Source organism: Triticum aestivum, chromosome 3A, assembly GCF_018294505.1.
Source record: "Triticum aestivum cultivar Chinese Spring chromosome 3A, IWGSC CS RefSeq v2.1, whole genome shotgun sequence".
Lineage (NCBI taxonomy): Eukaryota > Viridiplantae > Streptophyta > Magnoliopsida > Poales > Poaceae > Triticum > Triticum aestivum.
Window position 1 is genome coordinate 71,561,839 of NC_057800.1, and position 22,474 is coordinate 71,584,312.

General features: G+C 45.3%; 2 protein-coding genes across 2 annotated transcripts; one reads left to right on the top strand and one right to left on the bottom strand.

Annotated features, from left to right (window-relative positions):
* The first annotated feature begins 248 nt into the window (after positions 1-248).
* LOC123060370 (transcription factor MYBS1) lies at positions 249-2,345 on the top strand. Its single transcript, XM_044483064.1, has 3 exons — positions 249-906; positions 1,369-1,565; positions 1,665-2,345. The coding sequence occupies exons 1-3, from the start codon at positions 441-443 to the stop codon at positions 2,058-2,060; spliced, it is 1,059 nt and encodes a 352-aa protein (XP_044338999.1). The 5' UTR covers positions 249-440; the 3' UTR covers positions 2,061-2,345.
* Positions 2,346-20,100: 17,755 nt separating this feature from the next.
* LOC123057968 (bidirectional sugar transporter SWEET4) lies at positions 20,101-22,422 on the bottom strand. Its single transcript, XM_044480824.1, has 5 exons — positions 22,367-22,422; positions 21,421-21,524; positions 20,952-21,321; positions 20,729-20,851; positions 20,101-20,542 (listed from the first exon to the last, which is right to left on the bottom strand). Exons 2-5 carry the CDS (start codon positions 21,519-21,521, stop codon positions 20,429-20,431), a joined length of 708 nt encoding a protein of 235 aa, XP_044336759.1. The 5' UTR covers positions 21,522-21,524; positions 22,367-22,422; the 3' UTR covers positions 20,101-20,428.
* Between the last annotated feature and the right edge of the window lie 52 nt (positions 22,423-22,474).

Genomic DNA, 22,474 nt, shown 5'->3' on the forward strand with positions numbered 1-22,474 from the left:
AAACGTCTTCCACGCCGATCCATCCATTGATCCGTAGATATTTCCTGGCACTTCACAGTTCACATTGCTCGTGTGACTTTCAGTGTCATTAGTAGTGCAACATTATAGGAGTCTTTTTTTCCCTAAAGAGGCTAGCACAAGACTTTTCCAATCGGTTAACCATGTCGGACTTGGGCAAAAGAAACATGGATATGAGCCATACAGGAGCAACATACACAGCATGAGGGCGACGGAGGGATGGCATTATTGGCATCCAGAGACTGGGCAGATTCCGCCGGATTCCGGGTGCAGTTAAATACGCCAGCGCTCCCGGCGCCTGATTGAATTGTCAATACCTTAAAGGGGGACGATGCCAATGCGTCGCCGTCGTCGGCACAGGTGTGCGCTCCCCAGCAAATCGCCAGTCCCCCGCCACGCCTTTCTCCCCTATTAAGCCCCGGATGCTACGTCTCCCCGCAGTCCACACCATCGTCTTATCTCGGGGCCTAAGAGCCAGAGGAATCATTTCCTTCTTCTCCATCCTTCCGTCCAGCCTTGTTGGTTTCACTGTGCCGTCGATCGGCATGGCGAGGAAATGCTCGAGCTGCGGCCACAATGGCCACAACTCGAGGACCTGCGGCGGGCACCGAGGCGTTGAGAGCGGCGGCGGCGGTGGGCTGAGGCTGTTTGGGGTGCAGCTGCAGGTGGGCGCCGCGCCTCTCAAGAAGAGCTTCAGCATGGAGTGCCTGTCGTCGACCGCGTCGGCCTACTACGCGGCGGCCGCGGCCGTGGGTGTCGCCGCGTCCAACTCGTCGTCGTCCGTGTCGTCGTCGTCGTCGCTCGTCTCGGTGGAGGAGAGCCCGGAGAAGATGGGCCACGGGTACCTCTCCGACGGGCTCATGGGCAGGGCTCAAGAGAGGAAGAAAGGTGAGTTCGTGTGTCCTGATTTCTTGAACAGTTCGTTGGGCCGGTATGTAGTCGGTACACCACCGTGACACGCTTCATTAAGGATCTGGGAGACTATAATCTGTGATAATCATCATGATATCTATGGTCTCACTAAGAAAAAATATCTGAAGATACTTGGTTTTTTTAACTAAAAATCTGAAGATTCTTAGATGCATCAGTGTTTGGATCCTCTTCTCGAATTAGTTGCTGTCCGTCAATTTGTCAGCCAACTTGATGAGCGATAGCATGGCAGCTGACTTTGTTAAGGTTCAGACCGATGCCTCAGGGGTTGCAACTTGCAACTCCCATCCCTGCAGCTACTTTGTCATTTATTTCAGGGGATTAAATATCATTTATTTAAGTCTGGTAGAATTAACATCTTATAAGATGTCAAATTACGTTTATGATGCAGTACTGAACTTGTAAGTGGATCGTGAGCAGGGGTTCCATGGACCGAGGACGAGCACCGGAGGTTCCTGGCCGGCCTGGAGAAGCTCGGGAAAGGCGACTGGCGAGGCATCTCCCGGCACTTCGTCACCACACGCACGCCGACGCAGGTCGCCAGCCACGCCCAGAAGTACTTCCTCCGGCAGGCCGGCCTCGCGCAGAAGAAGCGGCGGTCCAGCCTCTTCGACGTCGTACGTGCTACCCCCTCATCGTCATCCTCGTTGCACTTGCACGTAGTAGAAGTAACTACACAGCTGACATGGTACGGCCTCTTCCAATGTTCTCTTCAGGTGGAGAAAAATGGCGACAGGGGAGCCACCGAGCGTCGTCACAGGCTGAAACCCGATGCCACCAGCTCCGTGGACGCGATGGGGTTAACGTTCCCTGCTCTTTCCCTGGGCGCCAGCCGGCCGAGGCCGGACGCGGCGCTACCGCCGTGCCTGACTCTGATGCCGAGCTGCTCGCCGCCGTCGTCGATGATCGGCGCACCGTCAGCGAGCCGTGCACCGAAGCTCCCTCCTTCCCTGGGCCTGGTGGCAAATGCGAATCCTCCTCGGCAGGCGCCTGACCTGGAGCTCAAGATCTCGTCCACGGCCGCCCGGAAGACCGACCAGCAGGCCGGTGCTGCCGCCGGTTCGTCGCCATCGCCGAGGACGCCCTTTTTCGGAACCATCAGGGTCACCTAGAGCGAGCAAAAGACCACCCACCGGAGCGACGGCTTAAAAGAGATCTTTCCGTAGACGACGACGACGACGAAGAAGAACAGCAACAAGAAGAAAGAGCTTTTGCTAGTGGCGTGCTACATTAAACAGTAGTATGTCAGTCAGTGTGCGTGTGTTGCTGGCATGGCATTAAGAAATGCCATCACCGATCCATCCATAACCATCCTGTATTATCACCATCACAAGGCCCAACTTTACTGGCCTAATTTAGCCATGCAAATAAACAAGGAACGGGCCTCATTGGCATCATCTTTATGTTGACACAAAGGCAAAGCAGCCAGCGGGTCTTGTCTCTAGCTCACAAAATATTCACCGGTTATGCTCGCACTGGATCACTGACAAGGACGCGCGGCCAATCACCGGCAACGTTCAGGATTTCTGCAACAGTAAATATAATGATGAGTCGATGATATGGTTCGGTAGCCCCGGGGGACTAAAACGGACCTGCATAATTCACCCGCGCCGGTCACGTCCGTGTCGTTGAAGATCTGGGGCGCGGAATAGGATCCCGACGTGCGCCAATGGTGTCCGGTGACTGGCGTCGGAGGTGACAGGTGGCGGCAGCGAGCTCGTTGCTTGCTAACTTGGCACGACGAACCGCGGTGGTTGGCGCCCGCGACATGTGTCGCTCTCCTGAGATGGATGGATGCTCCGGCGTTGCGCACGAATTTCTTTCCTATTTCTAATCTAATCTAAAGTTTCGATCCGCTCTATCTTGGCCGTCTCGTCAGGTTGCTTTGCTGATGAAAATGAATGATGATGCCGATTAACTAACAAAAGATCGCGCGATTAGGAAGGAACTAATCCGAGCGGGAGATAAAAAAGGCGGAAGAGTGGGTAAAGGTTAAGGATATGATGCGCCCCCTGCACATGAAGGAGTGTTGTTATGTTGGTTGACGTGCGGAAACGGTTGGCGATCGACGATGTAAAGTGACGATTGAGGCAAGGGAAAATATCGGACAAACAAAGCTGGTGTGGTGTGGTGTGGTGTGGTGTGGTGTGCTGACCATCTTATCTCTGATCGTCTGATCCGGAGGGAAGGATAAGCTTCTTTTTATGTCTTCTTTTCTCGCCTTATCTGCCATCCACTGACCCACGAAACAGATTCAATCGATAACCCAGGTGCACAGCACATGTAGAGACAGGGAGCAGCAGTACGGTGTAAATACACCGAAGACGGTCGCTGGCGGTACGAACTTAGGTTCACGTATTTGTCGAGTTACGACTGACATGGCCCGGTTCATACGGTTTGGGACGGCGAAGTCACGGACGGTTGGGACGGCGACGCGCACAGTGCGGCCAGGCCAAACACGTTGGCACGGCGTCAAAACAAGCCACCCCGACCCAGGGGTCCCGGCAAGGCAGTACGCCGGAACACCGGTCGCCTCCCCATTGGCCGCTCGCCTTGGTCCCGGTCGCCGGCTGGCCGGCCTCGACCAGGAGCAGCCAGCCAGCCAACAGATCAATCAGCATCAGCAGTCGACGGTGCACTGTACGGCCCCATTTCGGTTCACACAGGTCGCAGGTCCGGGTCCGGGTCCGGGTCTGATCCGGGTCCTTCTCACGCGCGCACTTGTCACCATGAAGCGGCCGCAGAAACGGAACTACATCAGCTGCTAACAATTCTAGCATGCTGTGTGTGCTCGGTGTGGACGGCAAAGACTCGTCGCGCTGTCCCGTGATCTGAACCTGGATGGGTCGACGAACCTAATAATCCCTTCTTTTGTTCTGCTATACTTCTGCGCGCGTGCCGCGTGGCGAGGCTCGTCACGGCCGTCCCGCTCACGGAATGATGATTAACATAACATGTGATGGTCAAACTGTGACTCATCTTAAGCGGTTGTGGTACGATGATTGCTTGCCTTGCTTCTTCCCGTAAGCAAGTAATCTTCGGCGGGAAGGGAAGAAAAAATGCCTACGGCTACATGTAGTACAAGCCTTTTGTTTCCGGTGACACTTCCACAGTCCGCGGATTACTCGGAGACACATGTTTATGTTGCTTCCACATTTCAATAAGTGGAAGGTTCCCACGGATATGATGTGAGAAACATGCCTGAGGGCGACGGCTCATCCAAAAGAACCATGGTTAAAGATGTACTCGCTCTATAAAAAAAATATGAGACCGTTTAGATCACTACTTATCAATAAAATAGTGATCTAAAGGGACTTATATTTTGTTTACAAAGGGAGTACTACTTGACGCGCAAACACGAGTTAATACACAGCTCCATGACAGTAGCAGAAGATGACACAGCCAACGAATCGATCTTGTCTTGTTTGCACGAAACAGCTTTTAGAGGATCCAAACATCCGGACCACTCTTCATTTCCAGGGTGCTTGCTACTTAACTAGGAATAGTAGTGCCACGGCAAAAAAAAAAGTAGCAGCACAAGTGATGCGTCGTGATCAGCAAGAAAGATGAACAGATGGTTAGTAGTGCCTAGGACCTGATATGCCATGATTCGGCAATAGATGGTTAGGAGCATGAATTAGTTGACCACCTTCTCTTTGAATGTCGGGACACACTAAGGTTGTGGGGCATGATCAAGGCTCGGCTCTAGCTTGCCCACATTTTTTTCTTGCTCATATTGATACTTCCAAATGCCACCGTCCCTCAAAGATTAGTGGATTGATTTATCCGAAACACGCATCCCAGATCGGAAGGCCATGGCATCCCTAACGGTGCTCATCTCATGGTCCATTTGGAATGACAGGAACGCGAGGGTATTTACAAACAAAGGCGCACCACAGTTGATCCTTCTCGACAACATTAAGAAGGATGCCTCGCTTTGGGTGGCCGCGAGCGCCAACAAGCTAGGGACAATCATGCCGGTAGAGTAATTCATTTGTTGTACTAAGGGGTGTAATTTTGTAACATAAACTATTCTTTTTATATACGAGGCAAATCTTTTGCCTCCGTTTCACAAACAAAAATGATTCTGCAACAGTAATTGAATAACAGCGACGTAGACTGCTTTTTTTCCAAAAAGGGATAGCCTCACGTTCTGCATCAACGAGATGCATACAACCAACTTATTAAACAAATATTCAAAATACAAAAACAAGACCAAAACGAAGTCATTCTTATTTTTCAAACCGAAGGAAAAAGTTTTGCTTTATTCAAGTAGTACAAGCTCGTGTCTGACTTTTGTTTCTGTTGACGCTTTCACAGTCCTCGGATTACTAGGAGGAGCATGTTGTGTTCAGGCGAATGTTGCTTCTACATTTCTAGTGACGCTTTCACGTCATATCTGCAGGAACCTTCCACTTATTGAAATGTAGAAGCAACATTCGCCGCCACCTTCGCGGGATCCCCCGTGAGATTCAGATCCACTATGCCGACGGCTCCATCAACATGGTGCCGGTGGATGTCCTCGCAGTCTGGGACTGATCCACGGCCTTCTGTGCTCACGTAAGGTATGTGCGCTTCTTCCAGACTGATGGCGCGGGTGGCTTGGGAAGGCTTGGGCTTACATGCGCTCTACTTGGCTTAGGCTGCACTAGCAAAAAGGCCTGTGCGTTGCAACGGAAGAAAGAAACACCACACGCTTAATTTACAAAAAAAAGGCCTATAATATAAGAATTTGTATTTACGGCCCAAACAAAAATGGTCTTAATTAACATATAAAAGCGTAGTTTAAGATTCTACATGTGTTCTATTTCAACACGGCTTGCATGTAGATTTAATCCGTACAAAGAAACGGGCAAGTGATCATGCATTTATTCATGTCATGTTCGGAATGGGTTGTTGTTACGGGTGAGTAAAGAAAAACGACAAAAACAAACGATGACACATTAGCACACTACGGAGACATGTGTACATCAATGGCAATTTTCAGTTTAAGAATCACCAACTTAGGGTAACTCTTGAACACTTTTTTCACATGCATATTTCTTAAGTACATGAAAAGTTGTTAAAAAATGTTGTTAAAAAGATACATGCCTTTTTTAATCATAAAAAGATATTTTTTTTGTCTGAAAAAGAAACTTTTTGTATGGTTCCCTGTGGACGCAGGTACTTGCGCCCCTATTTCATCACTATTTCTTGCCATACATGTCATAAGTATTGGTCCCTATTTCATCACTATTTATATCTTATCAAACTTGTTTTTTTGTCATGCATGCTTCCTTTTTACTTTTTTTCATGCATGTCCACTTTTTCTTCTTCTTATCTATAGGAGAATAGTGCAACATCTCATCTTTATCGGATCTCCTCTGCATTTTCTTTTTTATTTCTTTTATAGCGGACAACCCATATTTTATAATGCATTGTTGATTAACATTGCAGCCTAGATAATACGTTTTAAATTGTTAACAGGTAAAATAACATCATATTCAGATTCTACATATTTTTCTAATCAAATTCCATATATGAAATGTTAAATTTAGAGTTACGGTTTAGAAGATATGAGTATTTAAAAAAACAATTGATATGTACTACGGGTTTAATGTCAAAAACATTAGAGGTTTTCTATAAAATAGTAAAACGGACTAAGAATACCTATTTTGGTATTTTTTTATTAATAGGTATATATAGAGAGTATAGAATAAAATAGATATAGATATAGATGTTGTCCCTTCTTTTGTCGTGCTACTTCTGCGCCGCGGCCGTCCTGCTCAGGGAACGATGATTAACATGTGATGGTCAAACTGTGACTCATCTTAAGCGGTTGTGGTACGATGATTGCTTGCCTTGCTTCTTCCCGTAAGCAAGTAATCTTCGGCGGGAAGGGAAGAAAAAAATGCCTACGGCTACATGTAGTACAAGCTCTTGCCTGACTTTTGTTTCTGGTGACACTTCCACAGTCCGCGGATTACTCGGAGACGCATGTTTATGTTGCTTCCACATTTCAATAAGTGGAAGGTTCCCACGGATATGATGTGAGAAACATGCATGAAGGCGACGCCTCATCCAAGAGAGCCATGATGAGCAACTCCAACGTGCCGTCCCAAACGGACGCGTGTTTTGCCCGTTTGGGGGTCTGGGCCTGGCCTGTGGCCGTCGGCGCTCACAGAAGGTACATGCACTTCTTCCAGCCTGATGGCGCAGTGGCTAGGGAAGGGGCAATGTGACACTCACGGGGATTCACGGGGAGTTTACAGGCTGACTAAGTATTAGTGGTCAGAATTTAATTAAGGTTGGCGGGCCCCACAATGAAAATCAAGCGCGGGGGAAGGGGGGGGGGGCGAATTAGGAGATGACACGTTGGCCACTCTGTGAAGGTCCGTTGGAGGCAGCCCATGAGTCTACTATTATCCCTCGGGAAGGCTCGCGCTTATATGCGCTCTACTTGTCTTAGGGTGCATGTCATTGGCAGCAAAAGTACTACGACTTATGTGCGCTTTATTTGTCGCCGTCCAAGTTCTTAGTTGAGCGATTGCCGGCTAAATTTGTTATTTAATGTAGTAGTTCATGCATTGTGTGCGTGTATTGTTTGTTTGTTAGTTAACGTAGTAGTTCATGCATTGTGTGCGTGTATTGTTTGTCCAGTCCTGGATAATCTAGGAGGCTATGTTTGATCACACATGCTTAGGGCATCTCCAACGTTAGGCGCTAGAAGAGGGCGCCAGGAAAATTATCCTAGCCGATAGGTAGTTACGGCAACAATTCCATGCATCGGGCGCCACAACGATGCAAAAATTGGCACCGAGCGCTAACATTTTTTTTTCCCAACAGATGATACACCGATCACTATTTTCCACCCATGTTTAGCGTTGATGGTTAGAGCCTAGCGTTGGGACAGATGACGCTTGGTAGTTTTAAAAAATTCTGATATTTACCTTTTTCTGGTTAAGCGCTCAGATAAGTGATCCCCATTGGAGATGCCCTTAGTGTAGCGTGTTTGGGGCTTAATTAATTTGTTGTGGAAGCTACTCTATGTAATCATGCATCTTTTTGTTATGATGAAATGGAGGTGTTGTAAAATTCCTGTTCGCGTGCTTGAAAGCTTGAATTTGTTCTTATGGAGAGCGGCTTAAACATGCATGGTTGCGCATGAACATGGCTTAAACAACAACTTTAAAACGCTTGCATCCTTTTCCTGCATTGCACTGCACGAAATGTGCATGCCTAAGTTTGGAGTACCATATTACCAGCCGAGTAGGCTCCTCTCCATTAGTTGTGTCCTGCTGTGCATTGTCATATAGACAAGCCACCGTTATGATAATATCCCAGCAAGGAACAAAGATATATATGATGCCGAGCAGTGAGAAGGAGTGGGTGCAACTCAAGCTCTTCACCAAGTGTGTGCATTGTTCTCATATGTAAGAAAATCAGCGTGTTTTGCTATTTGTTTCCAGGGTATATTGTGCGTACAAGTTTAATTCAGCGTTGTTTTGCTAATTTTTCCAAGACATACAGTACAAGTTTGCTGGAAATGTAAACATGAACAAACAATTCTGGGTTGTGATGTTTTGGCTGTCGATACAGAGGAGTACTTCTGAATGCCGGAAAGAAGAGTACTTCTGAAAGTGGAAACAATGTCAATAATTACACTAGTAAAATGAAGGCCTGAAAGATGCAGTTTTTGTTTGATAAAATGAGAGGCCTGCTTCGGTACACCCCCTCATAAACCGTACAAGGATAGTATGGTCATTTCATCAAACCATATACCCATCTGCATACATGACACGTACGAGGCATCACACGCACTTTTTATCAAACTTCAAAAAATAGCGCAGGCGATGTGAATCAAACTCAAGACCTCTTGGTCTAAGAAGAACCACACTAATCAACTAGGACATCCCAATGCTTGTGCCTATTTACTTTTCTTTTTCTTCTACTCCAGTTCGCGGCTGGGCCGGGCTGGCCCATTGTTGAACTGGTCCTTTTATCACTACTTCTTTTTTTTTCTTTTTTGAAAAATGCTCACACTTAAAAAATTTTGTTCAAAATTTCAAAAATGTTTTATTTTTAAAATTTTATTCATGAATTACAAATATTCACATTTTAAAAAAATTGAACAGATATGTCAAAAAATTGTTCGTTTAAATATAAAAATGCTCACAATAATATAATTAAATTTTTTAACATCTATTAAATAGAAAAATTGTTCATTTATTGTTCGTTTAAATAGAAACATGCTCAAATAAAAAAATCAAACACTTTTAAAATTCCTGAACATCTATTGAATAGAAAAAAATAAAAATATATCAATAAGCGACCGGTTTATTGTTCGTTTTTTGTTTCTTTTTCACTGTTGTTGTTTTTTCATTTTTTGTTTCTTTCCTTTTAAAAATGCTCACATCAATATAATCGACCCAAATTTTTCCACACACTAGCATCTGCATACCAAGCATCCATGATAAATTTCATTGAGTTTTGACATTTTATGCATTTTAGGGTTTTTCTGGTTAAAAACCCTGAAACACTAGTCGAACATGACACAACGTGCGCTCGGTGTCTGAATTCCTTCAAATTTTGCATGGAGGCCTCCATGAGTATGCCCACATGCTGAATTTTTTGGTGTCATTTCATACATGGTAAGAAGCACATCATGTTCAAAGGTGGTGGGTCCGGTAGGCCGCTAGGGTAAGTCTTGATGCACTTTTTTCCACAACAATAAAATGGACCAAAATTTTTTCCACACACTAGCATCACCATGCTAAGAATCCATGATAAATTTCACCGAGTTAGGACATTTTGTGCATTTTCTAGGATTTTCACGGTGAAAAACCATAAAATATTAGCCGAATTCCCTCAAATTTTGCATGGAGCCTACCATGAGCATGCGCACATGCTGGAAAATTTTGGTGTCATTTGACGCATGGTAAGAAGCACACCATGTTCAAAGGTGATGGTTCAGGTAGGCCGATAAGGCAAGTCTGGATGCACTTTTTTTTACGTCAATAAAATGGGCCCAATTTTTTTTCCACACACTAGCATCACCGTGCCAAGCATCAATGATAAATTTCATTGAGTTATGACATTTTATGCATTTTCTAGGGTTTTTCCAGTAAAAAAACCAAAAAACACTAGCCAACACATGACACAACGTGTGTTTAGTGTTTGAATTCCTTCAAATTTCGCATGGAGTCCTACCATGAGCATGCCCACAGGCTGGCAAACTTTGGTGTCATTTCATGCATGTCAAGAAGTAGATCATGTTCAAAGGGGGTTGTTCGGGTAGGCTGGTAGGGCAACGTTTTTCTTATTTGCAATTTCTCTCATTATCAATCAACATGAACATTTTCTTATATCTGAATTATTTCTTGAAATTTGTCAACAATTTTAGAATTTCAAATTATGTATGAAAATTTTATAAACAAGATTTTTTTAAAAATTGTTACTTTTATACACAATGATATTGTACACAAAGTGCATACCAGATATTTCAAAAAATTATGCACATGTAAACACAAGCATTTATTAAATATATGATTTTTTTTTAAATGGGAACATTTTTTGAAATTCCAGAATATTTTCATATTTTGTAAACAATATTTGAAAACAGTAATATTTTTTGGTATTCGAAAAATACTTCTAATTTTAAAACAGGTTTTAAAATTAATAATAAATTTTTAAAGGAGAAAATGAAATTAAAGAAAAAAATTTAAAAAATGCCAAAATAGCATAGCAAGAAAATATGCTCAGGCCTGGCCCAACCGGGGACGGCACCGTTTCTTCTGTCGGGTGCTAGTTGGGCCGGCCCAAACATTCGCCGATTTGAAAAAAGTTCATCAATTTTGAAAAAGAATGTTTATGAATTTGAAAAAATTAAGGGCTTTTATAGAACGTTTGCTAAAGTTGAAAATAGTTTCTGGATACGGAAAAAACTTCATGAATTTAAAAACAAAGTTTGAGAATTTAAGAAAATGTTCACGAATTTAAATGGAAAAAAAGTTTGAGTAGGGCGTTCGGGTTAGAGGGAAGGTTCCGTCCCAATGAACCTTTTTTTGACATCGTTCAAATGGACCAAATTATTTCTAGGGCCTTGTATCACCATTCCAAGGCACAATGCGAAGTTTTTGGTATTTCGACAATTCTGCATTTTCAAATAACGTTCGTGCTTTCAAACTTTATTTGGAATTTTAAAAATAATTCTATATTAAAAAATACGAAAAAATGTTTGTGAAAATTCAAAATAAATTGGTTTCATTTTTTTGTTCATATATTCTGTTTTTTGCTTGAAATTTCAAATTCCGTAGTGTCTTTCAAAAAAATTTGTTCACTCTTTTCAAAATTTGTTTGTGCTGTGACATTCGGAGCAATTTTGAAAGACATAAACAATATTTTGAATTTTTAAAATGCAGATATTTGTACTTTATGAACAAAAATTTAAAAACAATTTTTTTAAAAAAATTAAACAGAAATTTATAAGCTTGAGCATTTTCAAAAAAGGAAAAAAGAAATGAAAAAGAAAAAAATGAATAGGAAAAACAAAAAAAAGTAATAGTGATAAAAGTACCGATTCAACAATGTGTCGGGCTGGCCTCGAACTGAAGTAGAAGAAAAGAAAGAAAAAAGTAAATACACATGATCATTGGGTTGCTGGTTGGTTACTGTGGTTCTTCTTATACGAGGAGGTTTTGAGTTTGATTCACGTAATGTGTGCTTTTTTTTGTTTTTTAAAAAAGTGAAAAACTGTTGAGGGCGCCGCGTATTGTTGCGGGTGAAAAGACCATCTTACCCTTTATTATGAAGGGGTATAGAGAGATCTCTGTCGTCAATGTGTTTAGAGGGTGCATCTAAGCAATGTGTTTAGAAGTGTCAACTTTGGTCAGAGTGGATGTTATGTTCCTCTTGCTTAAGCAATTTCACTAGTTCAAGATCAGGGGCAAATTCAATTCAACATTTCAGACGATAAAAGAGAAAAAAAATCATAGGCGCAGTGAGATTAAACATGACAGCTGCCATTTATTTATCTACACAATGTATTAGCACAATCTGTCATTTTTAATTGTAAAAAAAGATCATCGTCTATATTTCAATTTGTCTGATGAAGGTGGTCCGTGCTCGTGTAATTTTCATGTGTCTGAAGAAGGTGGTATGTCTTCTTTCGTGTACTTTTCATCGATTTGAAGAAGGTGAAACCAGTGCTCTGTCAACCGCACCATTTCAACTCCAAACTGAATCAACTAACTGATTAAGAAACGCCGCAACTAAAATAAGAGACTGTCACAAAACCCGCGGAGCATTCACATAATTTACCCTGACTAATTGCTTAGTTCATTTTCTCAGCATCACCAAATATACATTACAGATGCAAAAATTTCCGCTGTTGTTAAAGAAGTGTTTGTCCTAGCTAGCTAGCTAGGCTAGGCCACTTGTGTCATGACTTTCTGCAGGGTGAGCTTTGTATCAACGTAGCAGGATCCCGACATCATCCATGGTGGTGACGGTGGCCTGCAGCCTCTCGAAGCTGTCGAAGAGGCGGTTGGCCAGGCCGAGGAGCGGTGGCCTGGTGTTAGGGTTGGCGGCGGTGATGCAATTCACCTCTTTGGGCTGGAGCTCCTCCTGGAAGGACCAGAGGGTGGAGAAGAGAGTGGTGTCCATGGCGTCGCAGAAGCCCAACGGGAGCGGCTCCATTGCCATCGGTCGATCCTTACTACTTAGCTCCCAACTCTCTGTCACGCACTGCTCTCGCGCTGGTGCAACCCGGTGGCAGTGGCTTCTTCGCAGCGAGCATGTCGAGTACGGTGTCGGTAGTCGGTACTGCACTGCTGCTGCTTTGACAGCGGGGGCGCATTGGCGCTCCTGGTCAAAGGAGGGGTCCATTGGCGATGACACGAGGCTGCAACCCGACTCCTGTGACGCTCGATGTGCCCAGTGTGGGCGCATCCAGTGCTGGCTTGCCATCTGGTCTGGTTTGAGACGGGCGCGAGCGAACTGGTTTGGTCTGGTCTAGTGCCAGTTGAGTTTAAGTTGTGGCAATTTTGGAAAACCCTCCTCAAGTCCCTGTGTTCTCCAGCTACTCACGTGACGTGTCGAGTCAATGCCATGCTCTACCACTTGACCAGCGCCAACTCAGCAAATATGTACATACAATCATATTTGGGACCGTATATGAACCCCTTTGTCAAGTTGAGGGACCGTATTTCAGGTAGTTTGAAGTACATGTGCTAAAGTGAGCTCCAGCTCAAGTTTAGGAACTGTGGGTGAATTTTTATCAGTTTTGCTAAAGCACATCTAGATGTGCCATAAGTATTGCACATCTAAATCCTATGTCATTGATTTTATGTTAAGATTCGTGTGGGTATTTTCTTTTTTTTATGCTTAATTCACTCACTTAGATGTGCAATAATTAAAGTACATCTAGATGTGCCTTAGACACACCCAATTTTTAAGGACAAACAATTCTGCTTGCTTCCTAGGCTGGTTGAAGTCTTTTTGTTTAGCCCATGGCTGTTGTGTTTCCTAGAGCTGGTGTTGGTTAGTTTTATTTTGGTAGGTTTTCTTCTTCTTTTATTTTTCTTTCTCTTTGCTTCCCTCTGTATTTTAGTCAACCTCGGCCAAGGCTTCAAGACAAAGTACTCACTTCAGCATCCGGTGGTCCGAGGTTCCCATGCATGACAGACGGCGAACAGTGTGTGGAATTGGAGCCTGCGAGCGGCTGCATTGGAAAAGAAGAACAATATCTCTACATGGAGCCTGCGAGCGGCTGCATTGGAAAAGAAGAACAATATCTCTACATGTTGGGCTCCGTCAGTGATGGATCTCACGGCAACCCTCGAGCGCAACGTCTTGAACATCATCAAGATACATGAAACAAACCACACGACGTCATTGATTGGAGTGTCTTGCACAAGCCTATCACTTGAACGACCCTAAGGTCTCCAACAACATTAGGCCTCATACACGTTAATTAGAGCAACTCTAACCCATCCTCTTTATTTATTGAGTTCAAGGAAACTATCATTTTCCAAGGTTACTAGGTAATTACTCAGGGATTACCAAGTGTTGTGCAACGGGAGATACAATATTAAAATGTCTCCCATGCAAATAAGACCATGACATATCAATGTTGCAGGAGATTACACCGTGGTTTGAAGGGGTTGTAGCACATCCATTCACTCCCAGTCGTTGGCATCGGCCATTGGCAGTGAGGAACGGCTAGATGCGTGTTACTTTTGTCCCACGAGTCCACGACAGCGGTGCTAGGAAACAAGCATGCGGTTCTGAGCTTACTGGATCCCCCCTCCCATTGGGTTGAGATTTAAACACGATACGAATTGTGATGATAAATTACGTAGTGTGATAGATGATGAATTATGTGCCTTCGGATAGTCTATATTACTGCTTTTGGTTCAATTCTTGCATATATGTGGTTTAAATTTCAATGGAAAAAATCTAGATTTGAAATGTTGTTGATAGGCATGCATTAGAGCATCAAAGTTTGTAAACGTTAAGTTATTAAGTGAAGTCAAAATGAGGTTTACATATGCAGAACGGTGAGAGAAATAACAACAAAATTACGTTGGGAGTTAAGTTTAGGGGATGAGTTAAACGCCCCCTCCAAGTACCTACAAATCTTAGGAAAACAAGTTTTTTTGATGGGTTTTTGGGGTTTAAGTTTTAATTAAAGATGAAGAAGAGTTGCTCTAGAAATTCCAAACCTAGCAAACGAAATGATGCCAAGATCCACCCCATTTTATCCCAGGATCACTAATTCACTACACAATACACAGTTGAGTTTGGAAAAAAATGTACATTTTGGAATGTGGTTTATATTAGCATATAAATTTTTGTTCACGAGATAGGTTAGACACTATCCTCCTCCTAACATTCACGATTTTTTGAGAATTAGAAGTATAAGTTTTGGGACAGGTAAGAGTTGCTCCAGCAAACAGAATATGCTAAGACTATTCACTTGAGCATGCAAAATGCATATGCATGGATGCAGTGGGAGCTGAACACGAGCATGCTTCAAGGTAGGGACACCACACGATCGAACAACCCATGCAAAACCAGCGCGCACTCAGTCGCCCAACATAAGGTGTGCTAGCTTGCATGAACACCCCACCCCCAATGCATCAACAGTTCAACAAGCACAGCACAATCGTCTGCAAGCAATCACTTAATTTAATTTCTGTTTCGACATATATAAAACCACAGGACTAGATGGGCGGAGCTAGTGCTGGCATGCTTTGTTGAAATATATCTCATGTGGCCCTAGGCGCATATATTGTTAGTTGGAGTTCTGGTTAAACTAGAGATAGATTAGTATCTACTTAAACTACTTCCTCTCTATCTCCTAATCCCTTGTACTTCAAGTCATGTATGCGATCATGGGATATGCCCCATCTCTATCAATAAATACCACGCGGCCCTCTCACGAGAGGGTAGAACGCTTCCCATCGTTTTCTACATGGTATTCAGAGCGACCTCTTCCCCTTCGTTCTGAGACAAACCGATCTACACCAAAACAAATCCATGGCGTCCTCCTCCTCCACCTCTACCCTCTCCAGCCTCGGTCCCCAGGTTCCGGAGAAGTTAACCAGGGAGAATTATCTCCTCTGAAGGGCTCACATCCTCCCCCACTTCCTTGGCGCTGGCCTATATGGCTACCTCGACGGCTCCATCCCTGCACCAGAGAAGCTGATCACCGCCAAGGACAAGGATGGCAAGGAGCAGGACATCCCCAACCCGACATATGAAGCATGGGTTCGGCAGGACCAGCAGATCCTCGGGCACATCCTCAGCAACCTGACGAGAGACGTGCTCGTCTCTGTCGTCTCCATCAAGATGGCGCATGTGATGTGGACTTCCCTGGGTAATATGTTTGCCTCACAATCTCGTTCCCGCGTCAATAACATCCGCATAGCTTTAGCCAATGCTCAGAAGGGAACACAATCTGCTTCGGTCTACTTTGGCCGGATGCGGTCGTTGGCGGACGAACTCGCCGCTGCTGGGAGGCCACTGGAAGAGGACGAACTCCTCTCCTTCATCATTGCGGGGCTAGACCTTGACTACAACTCTGTAGTCTCGGCTCTGGACGCCCGCACCGAGCCGGTCACCGTCGACTTCCTCTACTCGACGGTCTGCAACTTTGACCAGCGCGTCGAGCTCTTCACAGGTGGGGTTGGAGGCACCGGTGGCTTCAAGTCTTCTGCCAACCTCGCTGCTCGTCGTGGTGGCCCTCCTCCTCCGCCACAGAAGCAAAACGACGGCGGGTACAAGAAGCAGAACAGCAGCGGTGGCGGCTACAAGAAACGGCAAGGTAACGGGCGCCCCTTCTACTCCAACAACAAGGGCTCCCGTCCCGGCCAAGGAGGCCCAGGAGGTCCCGGAGGTCTAGGCGGCCCTGCACCTGGCAACAACGCCAGGAACAACGACCCAATCCAATGCCAGATATGTGGTAAGTTCGGGCACAGTGCCAAGGACTGTTGGTACCGTTTCGATGATGATGCACTAGAAGAAAAGGTTGCAGCTGCTGCTCAATACGGCGTCGATACAAATTGGTACGTCGACAGTGGGGCAACTGATCATCTCACCGGCGACTTGGAGAAGCTCACGGTGCGGGAGAAGTTCCGTGGACAGGAACAAATCCATGGTGTGAATGGTTCAGGTATGAGGATAGATCATATTGGTTATTCAGAATTCAAAACCCCTAGTCGTTCTATTCATCTACGCAAGATCCTTTACTCTCCTCATGCAAACAAAAATCTTCTTTCCGTACATCGTATTGCCTTAAACAATCATGTATTCCTTGAGTTTCACCCTTTTTTCTTTTTGATAAACGATCAGGCAACGAGGAGGGTGCTCTACAGAGGTAGATGCGTTGGTGGTCTCTATCCGTTGATTCCTCGCTTTAGGTGGTCAAATAAACAAGTTCTTGGTGTCACAAAGCTATCTTCGGCAAGGTGGCACGATCGATTAGGTCATCCGTCTTTTACTATTGTTCAATGAGTGCTTAGGAAAAATAAACTCCCTTTTGTTGGTGAGCATAGCTTAGAAACAGTGTGTGATTCCTGTCAGAGAGCAAAAAGTCATCAATTGCCTTACCCCATGTCAACAAGTGTTTCGTCTCAACCATTAGAGCTCATTTTCTCTGATGTATGGGGGCAAGCACTCATCTCTGTTGGTAGACACAAATACTATGTAAGCTTCATTGATGATTATAGTAAGTTTACTTGGATCTATCTTATCAAAAATAAATCCGATGTGTTTCAAGTTTTCCAAAATTTTCAAGCACTCGTTGAACGTAAGTTTGACCGAAAGATTATTTTAGTACAATCGGACTGGGGTGGTGAGTATGAGAAACTCAACTCATTCTTCCAAAAACTGGGAATTTCCCATCACGTCTCTTGCCCGCACGCACACCAACAAAATGGCTCCGCCGAATGCAAACATCGGCACATCATTGAGGTTGGCCTCTCACTTCTCGCAAATGCGTCTATGCCACTCAAGTTTTGGGATGAAGCATTCCTCACAGCCACCTATCTCATTAATCTTCTGCCTAGCCGTGTCATCAACTACCAAACTCCTACGGAAAAACTATTGCACGTCAAACCTAACTATGCCTCCTTACAAGTGTTTGGCTACGCATGTTGGCCTAATCTTCGACCATACAATGCTCGCAAACTCTCCTTTCGCTCCAAGCAATGCGTGTTCATTGGCTACAGTCCCCAACACAAGGGTGTCAAGTGTCTTGATGTGTCCACCGGCCGGGTATATATTTCTCGTGACGTTGTGTTCGATGAGACCGTTTTTCCCTTCAAAGATCTACACCCTAATGCCGGAGCTCTATTGCGAAAGGAAATCCTTCTTCTCCCTAGACATCTTTCCGGCTTAGATCAAGGGGGCGATGAAAACAATTCTGATAATCATGTGACTAACCCTCATAACCTTTTTCAGTCTCATGATGATAGTGCAGATGACACAAGAATTTATCTGAAGAAAATGATGTTGAAATTGTCCAAAACGGACCCTTATTTCATGTGGCAGAAGATGCCAGCCGCGCAGAATACGAGGTCGATTCCCCTGCGCCGGCAGCCTCGGGATCCGCAGGCGGCAGATCCCGTGCAGATACGCTGCAGCAGCGGCAGACCGAGGTGGGCTCGCCCTCGGGATCCGACGCGGCCTGCAGGGCGGGTGTGGCCCAATCCACGCCAGCCACCTGCGGCTCGGGCCGTGGGACGGTTCAGCAGGCGCCCGACCACACGCCTGGTGTTGGCCCGCAGGCGGCCACGCGCCGGCTGTCTCCCGCAAGGGACGCGGGGCCCGCGACAGATGCTGCTGAACCGTCGCCTTCGCCTGCCTCATCAAACTGCGCAGGTGCGTCGCTGCATGGAGAAGCGGCGGGTGCGCTGGACCCTGTGGCGGGATCTTCTATGGACGGGACGACTACTCCTTCAGTTGTGCCACCTCGTTCCACACGTGTGGGCACACGGTTACAAACAGGAAAATTGCAGCCTTGAATTACAAAAGAATTTTGAAGTTTGGATTAGCTTGTTCTACAGGAGAACCACAGTCTGTTGAAGAGGCATTGGGGGATGCTAAGTGGCACAAGGCCATGGAGGAGGAATACATGGCTTTGAAGAAAAACAAGACTTGGCATCTCGTTCCACGTGGTCAAGGTAAAAATTTGATAGATTGCAAATGGGTTTATAAAATAAAAAAGAAGGCAGATGGATCTATTGATCGCTATAAAGCTAGGTTAGTAGCAAAGGGTTTTAAACAGAGGTATGGTATTGACTATGAGGATACTTTTAGCCCAGTTGTTAAAGCTGCTACTATCAGATTGGTTTTGTCTATTGCTGTATCTAGGAGATGGAGCCTAAGGCAATTGGACGTACAGAATGCATTTTTACACGGCGTTCTGGAAGAGGAGGTTTACATGAAACAACCACCTGGGTTTGAAAACAAAGATGCACCTTTCCATGTGTGCAAACTTGATAAGGTTTTGTATGGTCTGAAGCAGGCCCCAAGAGCCTGGTATTCTCGTCTGAGCATGAAATTGCAAAGGATTAGTTTTGTTCCTTGCAAGTCTGACACTTCATTGTTTATTTTCAATAAATCCAATATAACAATGTACATGCTCATATATGTTGATGATATTATTGTTACTAGTTCATCTGATGAAGCAGTAACGGCACTCCTAAAGGACCTTGGCTCAAAATTTGCTTTGAAGGACCTAGGAGACCTGAATTTCTTCTTGGGCATTGAAGTCACGAAAAACAAAGATGGTATAGTCTTATCTCAAGAAAAGTATGCAACTGATCTTTTGAAAAGAGTTAGGATGCAGAACCGCAAGCCTTCACCAACTCCATTATCTAACTCAGAAAAGTTATCCCTGCATGAAGGTGAGCCCCTAAGTTTGGAAGATAGCACTCAGTACAGAAGCATGATTGGTGCACTTCAATACCTCACCGTTACTAGACCAGATTTATGCTTTGCTGTGAACAAAGTCTGTCAGTTTCTGCATGCACCTACCACCTTGCATTGGACTGCTGCTAAACGTATTCTGAGATATGTAAAATATACAGTTAATGTTGGACTAACATTCAGCAGGTCTCAGTCCACTCTTGTCAGTGCATTCACTAACGCTGACTGGGCTGGAAGTATAGACGACAAGAGGTCCACAGGTGGCTTTCCCATATTCTTTGGTCCCAACCTGATATCATGGTGTGCTAAGAAAAAAGCAACTGTCTCTAGGTCTAGTACAGAGGCTGAGTATAAGGCTCTGGCAAATGCTACTGCAGAAATTATCTGGCTTCAGTCAATGCTGAAGGAACTTAGGGTAATACAGGTGCAAGCTCCTTGTTTATGGTGTGATAATCTTGGTGCTACTTATCTCTCTGCCAATCCAGTTTTTCATGCCAGAACAAAGCTTATTGAGATAGACTTCCACTTTGTAAGAGAACGTGTTGCTAACAAACAGTTGGATGTTCGTTTTATTCATTCTAGAGATCAGATTGCAGATGGCTTCACCAAGGCATTGCCCACACAAAGCTTTGAGAAATTCAGGCGTAATCTCAACTTGGTCAAGTTGTGATTAAGGGGGTGTGTTGAAATATATCTCATGTGGCCCTAGGCGCATATATTGTTAGTTGGAGTTCTGGTTAAACTAGAGATAGATTAGTATCTACTTAAACTACTTTCTCTCTATCTCCTAATCCCTTGTACTCCAAGTCATGTATGCGATCATGGGATATGCTCCATCTCTATCAATAAATACCACGCGGCCCTCTCACGAGAGGGTAGAACGCTTCCCATCGTTTTCTACATGCTTGCCATGAAAATTCAAGGATAATTGAAGTCTAGATAGACGATAGATGTATCCGTGCAACGCATAAACAAGGTGATGGTCTCAGTCGATCGGCCATGCAATGAATAAGCAAGGTGATGGTCTCAGTCGGCCGTCGGCCCTCAGCTCGGCGCCCTGGTACGATCACTCGTCTCTGCCGTCCAGCGCGGCCGCGCCTTGCCTATAGCGCCTGTCGTAGAACCATGCGTACACGCCCAGCTGGATGGCCGCGGACCCAATGCCAACCCAGTTGGGAAACTGGGCGTAGTCACATAAGAAACAAAGGAACAACGATTAGTCCCATGTGTTTAAGATTGCCATAATTATCAAGATGGTATATATAGTAGCCAGCATCCGGCAACATGAATGTATATACTAACAAATTAAGCAAACGCGCACACAATTATTGGTTTGGAGCTAGGTGATCAGTCGTTCGTTCATTACCCCCATGTACAAGTCCTGGATGATGCCGGTGTAGATGGTCCAGAAGATCCCGTTGGCGAGTGCGGCCAGCATCACCCTCAGCACCATAACCTCCAGCACATTGTTGTCACAGATCGCTGCCCACTGAAACGAGTATGCATGGAGCGGTGTTAATTCCATCGCTAGCTAGCTCATTGTAAGAATCAGACCAAGCACGTCTAATGATCGATCGATGTTTACATACCAGCTGTCTTGCACTCCCCAAATACATGATGCAGCCAGTGACAATGCCGACCCTGCCCAAGACCGTCTTCCTCTCGGCATTGGTGGGAAAGGTCTGGAAGATGATACCGGCGGCGGAGGCGACGATGAGCAACAGTAACAGGACAGTGCATGAGATGGTGAAGCGGTCGATAGACGCGCGGATGAACACGTAGAGGTAGTAGAGCTGGAAACAGACGCCGACGCCGTTGATGAGGATCACCAGCCAGGCATCCTTGTCTGTGACGAAGCCATACAGCAGCCAGACCAGGCAGTTGAGCAGCACCGCCAGGTACAGGTCCGCCTTCTGCTGGCCGATATCTCCTGCCTCCTTGATCGCCTGAATGGTGTTGCTGGAGATCGAGCATACACGTACACAAGCAAGTGATCATCAGTTCCAAAACAAGCTACAGTTAACTAGGGACCGGCCGGATTTGCTTTTCTGTGCTTACAATGGTGAGTAGAAGAGGAAGCCCGTAGCCAAAGATCCGAGGAATAAGAACACCCAGCCAACCACTCTGGTAATGGTATCCCCTCCCCCGTCGGTCTCCATGGCCTGCAGTTTCAAGTTAACACAGATTCTATTAATTTCCTGAGACCTTTCTTCCGTTGTTCAGAGATACCACAGAATAAAAGAGAGTGTAGACTGTAGACGCGAGAAAAACAAGAAGACGATTGAGAAGAGGAAACACAGATGATCTTTCTTGGCCAAATATAAGGGCTCGATTCAGTATTCACAGTCACAGCCAAACGACCTTGCCCAAAGAACAGCAAGCATACTCGCCGCACGGTTAGCAAAGACAAGTGCAAGAGAAGATCAATCAGAATTCAGAAGCCTAGCCACGGATCCAAGGGAAAAGAAAACCTTGCAGCCACTGCGCACAGCCGACAACACACAACACACATCTCTTCTCTTCTACGAAAGGCATCGATGAGGTAAAACCAGAGATCCCCTTTCTGTGTGTGTGCAACGATGAAGACCAGAAAAAGATTGAATGCTCGAGAAAAACAAGAAGAGGATCAACAAGAGGAAACGCAGATGATCCAACAAGAGAGGACAGGAGGCACAAGTTGCAGACACAAAATCGATTGAAGCAAAGGATCTACAGAATCGGCCTCTGAAAGCACCCGTACGAGCCGATCAGCGAAGAACAACGGCAAACAAACTCGCCACACGAGGAAGCGGAGCCCATCTGCGAAGAAGAGCCGCAAGAAACTCAAGAAAAACCTTGTAGGGTCCTGCAAACAGAGCACGTACAGATCCGACGACCAAATTAAGGAACCGCGACAAGTGCAAGAAAGCTCTTGCAGCAAGGAAGGAAGAGAAAATCGGCCTCCGATGGGCCAGATCTGGAACAACTGCAAGAACAAGTGCAAAAAGGGGGGAAGAACACGTACGTCGTCTTCCTGCTGCGGCAGGGGAGAAAGAAGGAGGGGGTTTAGGTTGGGGAAGAAGAAATGGAGGGAGGTGGAGGGGTTTGGTCAGGTGAGGGTCACGTACGTACT